Raw genomic sequence first — 16,081 nt, 5'->3', positions numbered from 1 at the left:
CCTGGTCAGGTCTATTATAGTTCCTGGCTAGTTCCTGCCGACTTCTATTATAGTTCCTGGCTAGTTCCTGGCTAGTTCCTGGTCAGTTCTATTATAGTTCCTGGCTAGTTCCTGGCCACTTCTATTATAGTTCCTGGCCACTTCTATTATAGTTCCTGGCTAGTTCCTGGTCAGTTCTATTATAGTTCCTGGCTAGTTCCCGGCCAGTTCTATTATAGGTCCTGGCTAGTTTCCAGCCAGTTCTACTATAGTTCCTGGCTAGTTCACGGCTAGTTCCTGGCCAGTTCTATTATAGTTCCTGGCTAGTTCCCAGCCAGTTCTATTATAGTTCCTGGCTAGTTCCTGGCCAGTTCGAATATAGCTCCTGGCTAGTTCCTGGCTAGTTCTATTATAGTTCCTGGCTAGTTCCTGGCCAGTTCTATTATAGTTCCTGGCTAGTTCCTCGCTAGTTCCTGGCAGGTTCTATTATAGTTCCTGGCTAGTTCCTGGCCTCTTCTATTATAGTTCCTGGCTAGTTCCCAGCCAGTTCTATTATAGTTCCTGGCTAGTTCCTGGCCAGTTCGAATATAGCTCCTGGCTAGTTCCTGGCTAGTTCTATTATAGTTCCTGGCTAGTTCCTGGCCAGTTCTATTATAGTTCCTGGCTAGTTCCTGGCTAGTTCCTGGCAGGTTCTACTATAGTTCCTGGCTAGTTCCTGGCCTCTTCTATTATAGTTCCTGGCCAGTTCCCGGGCCAGTTCTAATATAGTTCCTGGCTAGTTCCTGGCAGGTTCTATTATAGTTCCTGGCTAGTTCCCAGCCAGTTCTACTATAGTTACTGGCTAGTTCCCGGCTAGTTCCTGGTCAGTTCTATTATAGTTCCTGGCTAGTTCCTGGCCACTTCTATTATAGTTCCTGGCTAGTTCCTGGCTAGTTCCTGGTTAGTTCTATTGTAGTTCCTGGCTAGTTCCTGGCCAGTTCTAATATAATTCCTGGTCAGTTCTATTATAGTTCCTGGCTAGTTCCCGGCCAGTTCTATTATAGTTCCTGGCTAGTTCCTGGCCAGTTCTAATATAATTCCTGGTTAGTTCTATTATAGTTCCTGGCTAGTTCCAGGCCAGTTCTACTATAGTTCCTGGCTAGTTCCCGGCTTGTTCCTGGTCAGTTCTATTATAGTTCCTGGCTAGTTCCTGCCGACTTCTATTATAGTTCCTGGCTAGTTCCTGGTCAGTTCTATTATAGTTCCCGGCTAGTTCCTGGCCAGTTCTATTATAGTTCCTGGCTAGTTCCTGGCCACTTCTATTATAGTTCCTGGCCACTTCTATTATAGTTCCTGGCTAGTTCCTGGTCAGTTCTATTATAGTTCCTGGCTAGTTCCCGGCCAGTTCTATTATAGTTCCTGGCTAGTTCCCAGACAGTTCTACTATAGTTCCTGGCTAGTTCACGGCTAGTTCCTGGCCAGTTCTATTATAGTTCCTGGCTAGTTCCCAGCCAGTTCTATTATAGTTCCTGGCTAGTTCCTGGCCAGTTCTATTATAGTTCCTGGCTAGTTCCTGGCTAGTTCCTGGCAGGTTCTATTATAGTTCCTGGCTAGTTCCTGGCCTCTTCTATTATAGTTCCTGGCCAGTTCCCGGGCCAGTTCTATTATAGTTCCTGGCCAGTTCCCGGGCCAGTTCTATTATAGTTCCTGGCTAGTTCCTGGCTAGTTCTATTATAGTTCCTGGCTAGTTCCTGGCCAGTTCTAATATAGTTCCTGGCTAGTTCCTGGCAGGTTCTATTATAGTTCCTGGCTAGTTCCTGTCTAGTTCCTGGTCAGTTCTATTATAGTTCCTGGCTAGTTCCTTTGTGTGAGGCTTTGTGTGATTCACAATGTCAAAAGGTTGGAAAATCACTGAACTACACTCAACCTGATATCACAGTGACCAGGCTGAATGCACTACCTAGTAGTTTGGCCTCCTTGTAAAACTACCAGAGAATGTCCCCAATCAGTGCAGTTTACTACATTGTTAATAGATGATTAGCTATGTGTGCTAGCCGCTGCAAATGGCCCTGGCACTGGTTCAGATGTTTTCATTAGCATCTGGAGAGCATCCAGAAACTCCTCTGCTCAGGGAACTGACTGCTCTCGTGCTAAAGCCACTTTGATCACACAGACACACTCCCGCATGTATAAACACAAATCCACGCACACACACACACACACACACACACACACACACACACACACACACACACACACACACACACACACACACACACACACACACACACACACACACACACACACACACACACACACAAACAGATGTGTCGGACAGAAAGTCCACAAGGCTAGTGATGGAGAAAAGGTGGAAAGGGGGATCCAGGAAAAACAAAGAGACATTATGAGACAGAGCATGGCTTTATGAGACAGAGCATGGCTGTATGAGACAGAGCATGGCTGTATGAGACAGAGCATGGCTGTATGAGACAGAGAATGGCTGTATGAGACAGAGCATGGCTGTATGAGACAGAGAATGGCTGTATGAGAAAGAGCATGGCTGTATGAGACAGAGCATGGCTGTATGAGACAGAGCATGGCTGTATGAGAAAGAGCATGGTTGAATGAGAAAGAGCATGGTTGAATGAGACAGAGCATGGCTGTATGAGACAGAGAATGGCTGTATGAGACAGAGCATGGCTGTATGAGCCAGAGAATGGCTGTATGAGAAAGAGCATGGCTGTATGAGACAGAGCATGGCTGTATGAGACAGAGCATGGCTGTATGAGAAAGAGCATAGTTGAATGATACAGAGCATGGCTGTATGAGAAAGAGCATGGCTGTATGAGACAGAGAATGGCTGCATGAGAAAGAGCATGGCTGTATGAGACAGAGAATGGCTGTATGAGACAGAGAATGGCTGTATGAGACAGAGAATGGCTGCATGAGAAAGAGCATGGCTGTATGAGACAGAGCCTGGCTGTATGAGAAAGAGCATGGTTGAATGAGACAGAGCATGGCTGTATGACAAAGAACATGGCTGTATGAGACAGAGCATGGTTGTATGAGACAGAGCATGGCTGTATGAGACAGAGCATAGCTGTATGAGACAGAGCATAGCTGTATGAGACAGAACATGGCTGTATGAGACAGAGCATGGTTGTGTGAGACAGAGCATGGTTGTATGAGAAAGAGCATGGCTGTATGAGACAGAGCATGGCTGTTTGAGGGATTGAATGTTGTTTACCATCTCTCTATGAGGGATTGAATGTTGTTTACCATCTCTCTATGAGGGATTGAATCTTGTTTACCATCTCTCTATGAGGGATTGAATGGTGTTTACCATCTCTCTATGAGGGATTGAATGTTGTTTACCATCTCTCTATGAGGGATTGAATCTTGTTTACCATCTCTCTATGAGGGATTGAATGGTGTTTACCATCTCTCTATGAGGGATTGAATGGTGTTTACCATCTCTCAGTGAGGGATTTGTGTGTGTGTGTGGGGGGGGTGGGGGTTGAATGTGTGTGGTTGTCTTCTGTGTAAAGGTGTGCATGAGGTTGTGTGTTTGTTTGTGTGTGTGTGTGTGCGTGTGCGTATGCGTGTGCGTGTGTTTGTGTGTAAGTGTGTATGTGTGTATGTGTGTAAGTGTGTAAGTGTGTGTTTTGTATGTGTGTAAGTGTGTGTTTCAACTAATCTGAATTCTAGCCCTTTGATTCTGCTCGTGGTAGAGAGGTTGAGAAAGGTGACGGAAGACATCTAATCTTTCAATGGGACGGCAATGAACCGCCATGTGTCTTCCATACACACCGGCACACATACAAAGAGTATTTTTTAAATAATCTTATGGGGACACACCCTAACCACTAACCCTTACCCTAAACTGAACCTTAACCCTAACCCTAAATATAATTATAACCCTAAATCTAACCATAAATCTAACCTTAACACTAATTCTACCTTAAAACTAAACCCCTTAGAAATAGCATTTGACCTTTTTGGGGACAAAATGTCCCCAGTTGGTCAAAAAAAAATAGTTTACTATCCTTGTGGGGACTGCTGGTCCCCTCGAGTATAGTTCAACACGTCCCCATATGCACACACACATGCACACGCGCACTCGCACGCACAGACACACACACACACACACACAGACTACCCCCCCTCCCTGCCTGAGAGATGGAAAACACCACTCAACACACACACACAGTTTCCCCATACCTGTAGCCAGGTAGATGATGTGGAACAGCATGTCTTTGCCCTGCACCACATCCACAGCTACGTGGGAGAAGCGAACGTCGTCCTCCATGAAGTAAGGGACAGGCTGGACCGGCTGGATCACCTCGTTCATCAGCAGGAACTTCTGAGCATCCTGCAGGTTCCTCTCTGTCAGGTTCAAATAGGAACCATAATCTATGGTACCACACTGGAGACATGGAGACATTGATAAGGAATCATCTTGATAAGGAGTCATCTTGATAAGGAGAAAAATTGATAAGGAATATTATTGATAAGGAGACATATTGATAAGGAATATTATTGATAAGGAGACATATTGATAAGGAGTCATCTTGATAAGGAGACATATTGATAAGGAGCCATATTGATAAGGATTCATCTTGATAAGGAGTCATCTTGATAAGGAGTATTATTGATAAGGAGAAATTTGATAAGGAGACATATGACTAAGAACACATTGATAAGGAGACATACTTTATTAATAAGAAGGCATATTGATAAGGATGCATGTTAATAAGGAGAGATATTATAAGGATATGTATTAATAAGGAGACATATTGATAAGGATACATATTAATAAGGATACATATTAATAAGGAGAGATATTATAAGGATATGTAATGATAAGGAGACATATCGATAAGGAGACTTTAATAAGGAGGCATATCAATAAGGAGGCATATTGATAAGGAGTCATATTGACAAGGAGAGATATTATAAGGATATGTATTGATAAGGATTGATAAGGAGACTTTAATGAGGAGGCATATCAATAAGGATACATATTGATAAGGAGACATATCAATAAGGAGATATATTGATAAGGAGACATATTGAAAAGGAGAAATATCAATGAGGAGACATATTGATAAGGAGACATATCGATAAGGAGGCACATTGATAAGGAGACATATTGATAAGGAGAAATATCAATAAGGAGACATTGTGGGTAATGACCAATGGGTGGGTTTCCCTGTGAGTGCTGCTTTTTGTTTTACATCCATGCGCTTATTAACACCAAAGATAACAATTACATAATTAATAATACATTCTTTCAACACCAGCTATTCTCTCTTGGAATATAAAAGGCCCAAACGGTCCTATTAAACATTGTCTTGATCTCCTAGCAAGAAACCATTGATATAGCAATGCTACAAGAAACACACCTGTTCCAAAAGGACGCACAGAGAACAGAAAACTATTTACACAAACTGGCTGATTTTCATCAGCCCCAAACACAACTAGAGGTGTTCATCATAATGATACATAACAAACCCTAATTCACCATCTTGGGTAAAGGCAAAGACCAAGAAGTCAGAATAACTTTTCTTAAATTTATCCATAATGGAAAGAAAATGTCATTCATTGTTATTTACATCTTCAAATTCATATGTTCCTACGTTTTCTGATTATCAGAACAGACTATTGTTAGAATTAACTGAATTCCATCTGGTTATTTGGACAGATATGAATGCCATTTTGGACATGCGGGACAAATCTAGCAAGACCAACTGCAATCCACACACAACCATGGGTCTCCAGTATATACTCTCTGATTACAACCTCATTGATGCCTGGCGAGTACATAATCCTTATTAAGCAAAAGAGTACACTTTCTACTAAAACATTCTCACAAATGGATTTCATTATATTATCTCTGTTTTCTTTGAATAAAAAAAACAACATATCAGCTTGTCTGACCACCATGCTTACTACTGCCAACTTCAAATGTCCGAATCTCCTAAAAGTGTCACACCCTGACCATAGTTTGCTTTGTATGTTTCTATGTTTTGGTTGGTCAGGGTGTGAGCTGTTTGGCATTCTATGTTACATGTCTAGTTTGTCTAGTTCTATGTTTGGCCTGATATGGTTCTCAATCAGAGGCAGGTGTTCGTCATTGTCTCTGATTGGGAACCATATTTAGGTAGCCTGTTTGGTGTTGGGTTTTGTGGGTGATTGTCCTTAGTGTCTTGATGTCCTTGGTCCTGTCTCTGTGTTACTTTGCACCAGTATTAGGCTGTTTCGGTTTTCGTGTTGCGTTTATTTGTTTTTGAATTTGATCGTGTTTACTTTGTCCTATTAAACATGGATCGCTATAGCGACGCCGCATTTTGGTCTGACTCTCTTTCACATAAATAAAACCGTGACAAAAAGAGCCACATTATGGAGGTTCAACACTTCATTACTACAAAATCCTATACTCTGAGATCAATTTGAAATTGAACTAAATACATTTATAATGATTAATACAAATTCAGTCGATGACCCCCGGATTCAATGGGATGCAACTAAAGTGTTTTAGAAAAAAAATTAATGCAACTGCATTTGCATCTGGGTTGAATAAATCACAAGTAAAGAAGATTTCAGATTTGTAAATGTTGTTAACTGTATTAGAGTGTTCTCGACAACCATTCTTGTCAGACTAGGTAGCTATTACTCTTTCTAAAGTCAAGACAGAACTTAATTTATTGATAAGACGGAGAGCAGAATTTACCATCCATTGAGTTAGATTCAACCATTACTTTCATGGTGATCGTCCCAGTCGTTCGCTGGCCAACGTGCTACAAAGTAATGATCAATTAGCTGACACAGCAACTATTGAATCTGAAACAGGGGAATTACTATCAGAACCCAAATTCAATCCAGGTTTCTCCCACTTCTTTAAAGAGTTGTACACTTCTTTGTAATTCCACACCAAGCCAGACTAAGTCCTTTCTTAAGATAATTAAGAGAGAAAAAGCCACCTCGCTGGGAGCACAAATCTCTCTTTAATGAACTCAAAAGGGCATTGGATAGAATAAAGGCAAATTGCCTGGATGGGACGATATTCCTCCTGAGGTCTATTGAACATTTTGGAATCTGTTAGGTCCACTATTGCATGAAATGACTAATACAGACGTTCACAAAGGTTCATCTGGGAGAGATGTGAATACAGCACTAATTTGGCTTTTATGTATAAAAACAGGTAAAGATTCCACACAGTGTTCTCACTACCCCCTATCTTTAATAAACACAGATATTAATCTGTTTTTTTTTGTTTTGATGTTGTCGTCCTGTCTTGAGACTTACTTAGCAAAATTGATGGACCAAAGCGGGATTGTTAAAAAGCGTTTATCCTCCGTCGACTATTACGGCTGTGTCCCAATCCAAAGGCTACTGCCTTCCTGGCACCAAAGGCACCTACCTTAGAAGTTAGCACATCTCCAGTAGGTACAGTGCCTTGGGAAAGTATTCGGCCCCCTTGAACTTTGCGACCTTTTGCCACATTTCAGGCTTCAAACATAAAGATATAAAACTTTATTTTTTTGTGAAGAATCAACAACAAGTGGGACACAATCATGAAGTGGAACGACATTTATTGGATATTTCAAACTTTTTTAACAAATCAGAAACTGAAAAATTGGGCGTGCAAAATTATTCAGCCCCCTTAAGTTAATACTTTGTAGCGCCACCTTTTACTGTGATTACAGCTGTAAGTCGCTTGGGGTATGTCTCTATCAGTTTTGCACATCGAGAGACTGAATTTTTTTCCAATTCCTCCTTGCAAAACAGCTCGAGCTCAGTGAGGTTGGATGGAGAGCATTTGTGAACAGCAGTTTTCAGGTCTTTCCACAGATTCTCGATTGGATTCAGGTCTGGACTTTGACTTGGCCATTCTAACACCTGGATATGTTTATTTTTGAACCATTCCATTGTAGATTTTGCTGTATGTTTTGGATCATTGTCTTGTTGGAAGACAAATCTCCGTCCCAGTCTCAGGTCTTTTGCAGACTCCATCAGGTTTTCTTCCAGAATGGTCCTGTATTTGGCTCCATCCATCTTCCCATCAATTTTAACCATCTTCCCTGTCCCTGCTGAAGAAAAGCAGGCCCAAACCATGATGCTGCCACCACCATGTTTGACAGTGGGGATGGTGTGTTCAGCTGTGTTGCTTTTACGCCAAACATAACGTTTTGCATTGTTGCCAAAAAGTTCAATTTTGGTTTCATCTGACCAGAGCACCTTCTTCCACATGTTTGGTGTGTCTCCCAGGTGGCTTGTGGCAAACTTTAAACAACACTTTTTATGGATATCTTTAAGAAATGGCTTTCTTCTTGCCACTCTTCCATAAAGGCCAGATTTGTGCAATATACGACTGATTGTTGTCCTATGGACAGAGTCTCCCACCTCAGCTGTAGATCTCTGCAGTTCATCCAGAGTGATCGTGGGCCTCTTGGCTGCATCTCTGATCAATCTTCTCCTTGTATGAGCTGAAAGTTTAGAGGGACGGCCAGTTCTTGGTAGATTTGCAGTGGTCTGATACTCCTTCCATTTCAATATTATCGTTTGCACAGTGCTCCTTGGGATGTTTAAAGCTTGGGAAATCTTTTTGTATCCAAATCCGGCTTTAAACTTCTTCACAACAGTATCTCGGACCTGCCTGGTGTGTTCCTTGTTCTTCATGATGCTCTCTGCGCTTTTAACGGACCTCTGAGACTATCACAGTGCAGGTGCATTTATACGGAGACTTGATTACACACAGGTGGATTGTATTTATCATCATTAGTCATTTAGGTCAACATTGGATCATTCAGAGATCCTCACTGAACTTCTGGAGAGAGTTTGCTGCACTGAAAGTAAAGGGGCTGAATAATTTTGCACGCCCAATCTTTCAGTTTTTGATTTGTTAAAAAAGTTTGAAATATCCAATAAATGTCGTTCCACTTCATGATTGTGTCCCACTTGTTGTTGATTCTTCACAAAAAAATACAGTTTTATATCTTTATGTTTGAAGCCTGAAATGTGGCAAAAGGTCGCAAAGTTCAAGGGGGCCGAATACTTTCGCAAGGCACTGTAACTGCCAATTGGGATTCAGCCACAGGGGACAACGCATTCACATTCCACTGAGCCGAGAGCCGTTTGTTTACATTGTAGACACCGTGGCAGTGTGAGCAACTAGTGCTAGCAATTCAGTGAATAACTATCCAAAATGGAAATATCTGACATGGATAACAAGTTAACAAGTAAAATAATCGTTGTCCTCAGTGCCTGTCCATGAATGAAGTTGACACCGCCCAGAATAATTATCCTATGGTATAGTTCCTCCTCTCATATAATGCTCGGTCGGCTGCTCCATTGTTGAGGACAGTCGTGCTTTCGCATGCACTATACGTACACTATACGATTTTTGGGGAGATCCTTTTTTTTTTCTTTCACAGTATGTTTAAGAAAGATTAATAGCGGTGTTCACTGTGAGATTAGCAGCATTAGAGCTGCTAATGTTTTTCTTTAATGATTAATTCACACAACTATCACACCCGTGCATATTGTGAAATCAAAATCAAATCAAATTGTATTAGTCACAGGCGCTGAATACAACAGGTGTAGTAGACCTTATAGTGAAATGCTTACTTGCAAGCCCTTAACCAACAATGCAGATGAAAAAATACGAAAGTAGTAAAGTAGTTAAAGAGCAGCAGTAAAATAACAATAGCGAGACTATATACATGGTGTTACGGTACAGAGTCAATGTGGAGGCTATATGCAGGGTGTTACGGTACAGAGTCAATGTGGAGGCTATATACAGGGTGTTACGGTACAGAGTCAATGTGGAGGCTATATGCAGGGTGTTACGGTACAGAGTCAATGTGGAGGCTATATACAGGGTGTTACGGTACAGAGTCAACGTGGAGACTATACACAGGGGGTACCGGTACAGAGTCAATGTGAAGACTATATACAGGGTGTTACGGTACAGAGTCAATGTGGAGACTATATACAGGGTGTTACGGTACAGAGTCAATGTGGAGACTATATACAGGGTGTTACGGTACAGAGTCAATGTGGACACTATATACAGGGTGTTACGGTACAGAGTCAATGTGGAGACTATATACAGGGTGTTACGGTACAGAGTCAATGTGGAGACTATATACAGGGTGTTACGGTACAGAGTCAATGTGGAGACTATATACAGGGTGTTACGGTACAGAGTCAATGTGGACACTATATACAGGGTGTTACGGTACAGAGTCAATGTGGAGACTATATACAGGCTGTTACGGTACAGAGTCAATGTGGACACTATATACAGGGTGTTACGGTACAGAGTCAATGTGGAGACTATATACAGGGTGTTACGGTACAGAGTCAATGTGGAGACTATATACAGGGTGTTACGGTACAGAGTCAATGTGGAGACTATATACAGGGGGTACCAGTGCAGAGTAAACGTGGAGGCTATATACAGGGGGTACTGGTACAGAGTCAATGTGGAGACTATATGAAGGGTGTTAAGGTTCAGAGACAATGTGTGGGGGCACAGGTTAGTCGAGGTAGTTGAGGGAGTATGTAGTTATTAAAGTGACTATGCATAGATGATAACAGAGAGTAGGTGGGGGGCAATGCAAATAGTCTGGGTAGCCATTTGATTAGATATTCAGGAGTCTTATGGCTTGGGGGTAGAAGCTGTTTAGAAGTCTCTTGAACTTAGACTTGGCGCTCCGGTACCGCTTGCCGTGCGGTAGCAGAGAGAACAGTCTATGACTAGGATGGCTGGAGTATTTGACAATTCTTAGGGCCTTCCTCTGACACCATCTGGTATAGAGGTCCTGGATGGCAGGAAGCTTGGCCCAAGTGATGTACTGTACTGGGCCGTATGCACTACCCTCTGTAGTGCATTGTGGTCGGAGGCCGAGCAGGTGCCATACCAGGCAATGATACAACCAGTCAGGATGCTCTCGATGTTGCAGCTGTAGAACCTTTTGAGGATATGAGGAGCCATGCCAAATCTTTTCAGTCTCCTGAGGGGAATAGGTTTTGTCGTGCCCTCTTCACGATTGTCTTGGTGTGCTTGGACCATGTCAGTTTGTTGGTGATGTGGACAGGTCCATGAGAATGGTGGCGTGCTCGGTCCTCTTTTTCCTGTAGTCCACAATCATCGCCTTAGTCTTGATCACGTTGAGGGAGATGGTGTTGAAGTCGTGCCTGGCAGTGCAGTAATGAGTGAACAGGGAGTATCACCTTTCAATATTAGTTATCAACGAATACACAACTGAACATCAGTGTAATGGCTCACATCAACACCATTATCCCAGAAACCCTAGACCAACTCCAATTTGCATACAGATCCACAGATGAAGCAATCTCTATTGCACTCCACACTGCCCTTTCCCACCTGGACAAAAGGAACACCTATGTGAGAATGCTGTTCATTGACGACAGCTCAGCGTTCAACACCATAATGCCATACATTTTATCTCTTATTCTTATTCATATCTTTTTTAAACTGCACTGTCGGTTAGGGGCTTGAAAGTAAGCATTTCACTGTAAGGTTGTATTTGGCGCATGTGACTAACAAAATTTGACTTGACTAGATAAGGCCTAGGCTACCTCATCTTAATGTAAGCTAAATGCATTGGATGCAAAACAAATACTGACATGTGATAAAGAATAACATATCCGATATAATTACATTACCAGTCAAAAGTTTGGACACACCTACTCATTCAAGGGTTTTTCTTAAATTTTTACTATTTTCTGCATTTTAGAATAATAGTGAAGACATAAAAAGTGTGAAATAACACATATGGAATCTTGCAGTAACCACCATAATGTTGCCTTGATGACAGCTTTGCACACTCTCTCAACCAGCTTCACCTGGAAGGCTTTTCTAACAGTCTTGAAGAACTTCCCACATATGCTGAGCACTTGTGGGCTGGTTTTCTTTCGCTCTGCGGTCCAACTCATCCCAAACCATCTCAATTGGGTTGAGGTCGGTGATTGTGGAGGCCAGGTCATCTGATGCAGCATTCCATCACTCTCCTTCTTGATCAAATAGCCCTTACAAAGCCTGGAGGTGTGTTGGGTCACTGTCCTGTTGAAAAACAAATGATAGTTCCACTAAGTGCAAACCAGATGGGATGGCGAATCGCTGCAGAATGCTGTGGTAGCCATGCTGGTAAAGTGAGCCTTGAATTCTAAATAAATCACTGACATGGCCACCAGCATAGCACCACACACCATCACACCTCCTCCTCCATGTTTCACAGTGGGAACCTCTGTGGTAGCAGAATTACAAGATGATGTTATGTTTATGCACCACATTGTTGTTTAATGAAATAGAGTAAGGTTCTTAGAACTCTCTCTCTCACTTTCTGAGTTAACTGAGTGCAGTCTTTTGAAGCATGGGCTGGCAACTGATTAAGTGATGGCTTGGTGATAAGAAACTTTACAGCCACATTCGGTTCTATGATTATTGGTGCATGTGACACATAACATATGTCTCCTGTCTGACTGAGCCTGCATTCATAGATAAGATGTGGTGTGTGTGTGACTCGAGATAGAGAGAGCCTGAAGGAATAGAACAAACATCTCATTGTTTGTTCTCATCCTTCCATCTGGGAAACTTAGCCTGGAGGAGTAAAATAACACCCCCCCCCCCGTACAGATAAACGACAGGATGAACCCAGGGTGATTTATGCTGCCCTAATCTGCATGGGAGGGGTGGAGCCAGCCATGACTAAGCATTTTAAGGTTTTCTACATGAAGACCCTGTATACTATGTATGATTTTAAGCACTCGTGGTGTGGTGTCGACGGTTTCATTATTGCAATAATTAATCGATATTAAATAAATATGATTGTTTGAAGATATGACAAAGTCTCAAAAAAAATCTCACATTTGGACTCATCAGACCAAAGATTGATTTACACCGGTCTAATGTCCATTGCTTGTGTTTCTTGGCCCAACCAATTCTTTTCTTCTTATTGGTGTCCTTTAGTAGTGGTTTCTTTGCAGCAATTCGGCCATGAAGGCCTGATTTACGTAGTCTCCTCTGAATAGTTTATGTTGAGATGTGTCTGTTACTTGAACTCTGTGAAACATTTATTTGGTCTACAATTTCTGAGGCTGGTAACTAATGAACTTATCCTCTGCTGCAGAAGTAACTCAGGGTCTTCTCTTCCTGTGGCGGTCCTCATCAGAGCCAGTTTCATCACAACTGCTGATGTTTTTTTTGCGACTGCACTTGAAGAAACGTTCAAAGTTCTTGGAATTTTCCGAATTGACTGACCTTCATGTCTTAAAGTAATGATGGACTGTCATTTCTCTTTGCTTATTTGAGCCGTTCTTGCCATAATATGGACTTGGTCTTTTACCAAATAGGGATATCTTCTGTATACCAACCATACCTTGTCACAACACAACTGATTGCCTCAAATGCATTAAGAAGGAAAGGATTTCCACAAATTAACAATTAACACCTGTTAATTGAAATGCATTCCAGGTGACTAACTCATGAAGCTGGTTGAGAGAATGTCAAGAGTGTGCAAAGCTGTCATGAAGGCAAGGGGTGGTTTGTTTAACACTTTTTTGGTTACTACGTGATTCCATATGTGTTATTTCATAGGTTTGATGTCTTCACTATTATTCTACAAGGTAGAAAATAGTCAAAATTAAGAAAATCCCTGGATTGAGTAGGTGTGTCCAAACTTTTGACTGGTACTGTATATAAATGCATATCAAACAGGAATTTACTGTATATTCAATCAAATAAATAGAGCAATGTAATATTATTGATTACTTTCTCTCTCCGTGTAGGGGATTGGGGCTAATGAACCAATGAACTGCTGTTACCAGATAGATGCCCAAGCCTCAAAACCAGAAACACGGGGGAGACTTCAACACATGTCATTTTTTAATAAATGTTACATTTTTTATTTGTTTTCCTGTATCTGTACATGAGCCCTTAACACACAGTCCATTGTAAAAAAATAGTTAATTCCCAAGTGAGGGACATAACACAGAGATGAACCTCTAGCATTCATAAGCTTGTTAAGTACATGAGGGCAAATGCAGTCATGACAGCTACATGTTTTTTTAAACATAGGACAGGAGTTTACAGGTTTTTGTTCCAGCCCTTCACTAACGCTTCATTTAACTAAATGTGGTCTAAATTGAAGACCTGCACACAGTGCAATCCGCTGGGATAAAAAAAATAAATGTATTTAAAAAAATCTGTATTTTAGAATGAGCCTAATAAATGACAATGTCCTGACATATCTGCATCATAAACAATAACATGGTTGAATCTATTTATATTTAACATTCATTAAGATGTTGCACACTCCTTAATAAAATCCTGAGATATGGTTATCCTGTGGGCTGGGAGGTACCCAACAAGTTCAATACATCTGCAGGGTGTCGGGGTGAGATGTCCTACAACCTGGAACAAGCAGAGACGATGGGGGAGTCAGTAACCTCACTGCTCGAATTTCAGTACTGGTTCATGTTGTCGAAGCCACAACTACCTTTAATAATGTGCGATCGTTTTGTTAACAGTTTTGCATATTTTTAGGCTTAACAGTAAGAGTAGAATAACAGCCACTAATTTTAACTAGTACCACCAAACCCAATCGTACAACACAATAGGGGAAGGGAAAGTGACAAGAAAAAGTTAGCTAACATTAGCTAAACAGACATCAACAGAATGCACAAATAACTTGGCTGGCTGGCAAGCCTAGAACAGAACACAGCTTGCTGCACGGGGTGGCAGGGTAGCCTAGTGGTTAGAGCGTTGAACTAGTAACCGGAAGGTTGTGAGTTCAAACCCCCGAGCTGACAAGGTACAAATCTGTCGTTCTGCCCCTGAACCCACTGTTCCCAGGCCGTCATTGAAAATAAGAATTTGTTCTTAACTGACTTGCCTGGTTAAATAAAGGTAAAATAAAAATTTTTTCCAAAAATGTTCATCAGATGTTAACATTTTAAACATGTTTTACCTACAAACGAATTAGGCATCACTGTTTTCTCACGCCAAGGCAATGCAATGCGGAGAAACACAAGCTAGCAAGTTCAGCTTGCTTGCAAGTTTAAAAACTTCACAATTTATACATGGCTAAATCTACGATTAGGCCTAGTTTGCTCATTAGTTCATCTCTAAACAGCTGATAAGTACGACGAGATCGGCTTTCTAACGTTAGCTAGCTATCGCGTCCGACTTGGCAACATGCTGATAAACAACAGTTATTCAACATTTAAAAATCATATGAAAGTTATACAGGTATGTTGAACATTTGAACATAATTTGTTTAACAAATTAATGTTATACTCACAGTTATTGCTTATTCTTCTGGATAGCCTCTCCGGGGAAGGATACATTGGATGCTGCCTTCAAAACCGCCCAAATGAAGGCGCGTTAGGAGGCACGATTTTAAGGTACCTTGGGCTTGAGACATGCCAATTTTGACATCCTGCCTCGAAATGCTGCATCATTGTCGATTGGGATACAGTCCACATATCTTAAATGCTTCATCAGAGACAACAGGGCTGTATTATCTCTCGATTCAGAAAAATATTTTGATAGACAAGAATGGTCATATCTCTGGTCTGTCTTGGAACACATGGTAAATGGCTTCAATTTCATTCATATGATTAAAATGCTATATGCCAATCCCTCAGTCATAATTATAACAGGTAATATCTGCTCTGCTCCGTTCAGAATCACTAGAAGCAGCAGACAAGGCGATCCAACTTCGCCTTTGCTATTCTAATTATCCATGGAACCCCTGGCCCAGCCAATTCATCAGTCGAAAGAAATAACACCAATTTCTCTCAAATCACGTTATCTCATTTTTATCGCAGATTACATTTTACTACAGTATATCTAGACAATGTATCTCAATCGATCCCTAACGCATTGAAGATCATACATCAATTCAGCTTAACCTCAAGTTATAAAATTCATCCAACCAAATGAGCTCTACTGCCTCTCAAGTCCTCGATGGGGGACTCCATCTCTACTTATGGAATCCCAACAATTCTCCATTTTAAATATTTGGGTGTAGATATATTTCCTTCCTTAGATAAAACCATTGGTGTCCTGGAAGAGGTGGTCTTCACTGAT

The 16,081-nt window shown here is 41.4% G+C and overlaps 1 protein-coding gene across 3 annotated transcripts in view; it reads right to left on the bottom strand.

Moving 5' to 3' along the window:
* LOC110489566 (semaphorin-5A) overlaps positions 1-16,081 on the bottom strand; it is a 282,353-nt gene that overhangs the window by 119,144 nt on the left and 147,128 nt on the right. For all 3 annotated transcript variants that reach the window (XR_005036038.1, XM_036943684.1, XM_036943683.1), the window contains exon 10: positions 4,180-4,384. Coding sequence is in view for 2 of the 3 variants with exons in the window: in XM_036943684.1 (XP_036799579.1) it covers positions 4,180-4,384 (205 nt within the window). In the remaining variant the exon portion in view is untranslated. The remainder of the gene's footprint in view (positions 1-4,179; positions 4,385-16,081) is intronic.

The sequence above is a fragment of the Oncorhynchus mykiss genome, chromosome 15 (assembly GCF_013265735.2).
Source record: "Oncorhynchus mykiss isolate Arlee chromosome 15, USDA_OmykA_1.1, whole genome shotgun sequence".
NCBI lineage: Eukaryota > Metazoa > Chordata > Actinopteri > Salmoniformes > Salmonidae > Oncorhynchus > Oncorhynchus mykiss.
This window is presented reverse-complemented; position numbering and strand designations above follow the sequence as displayed.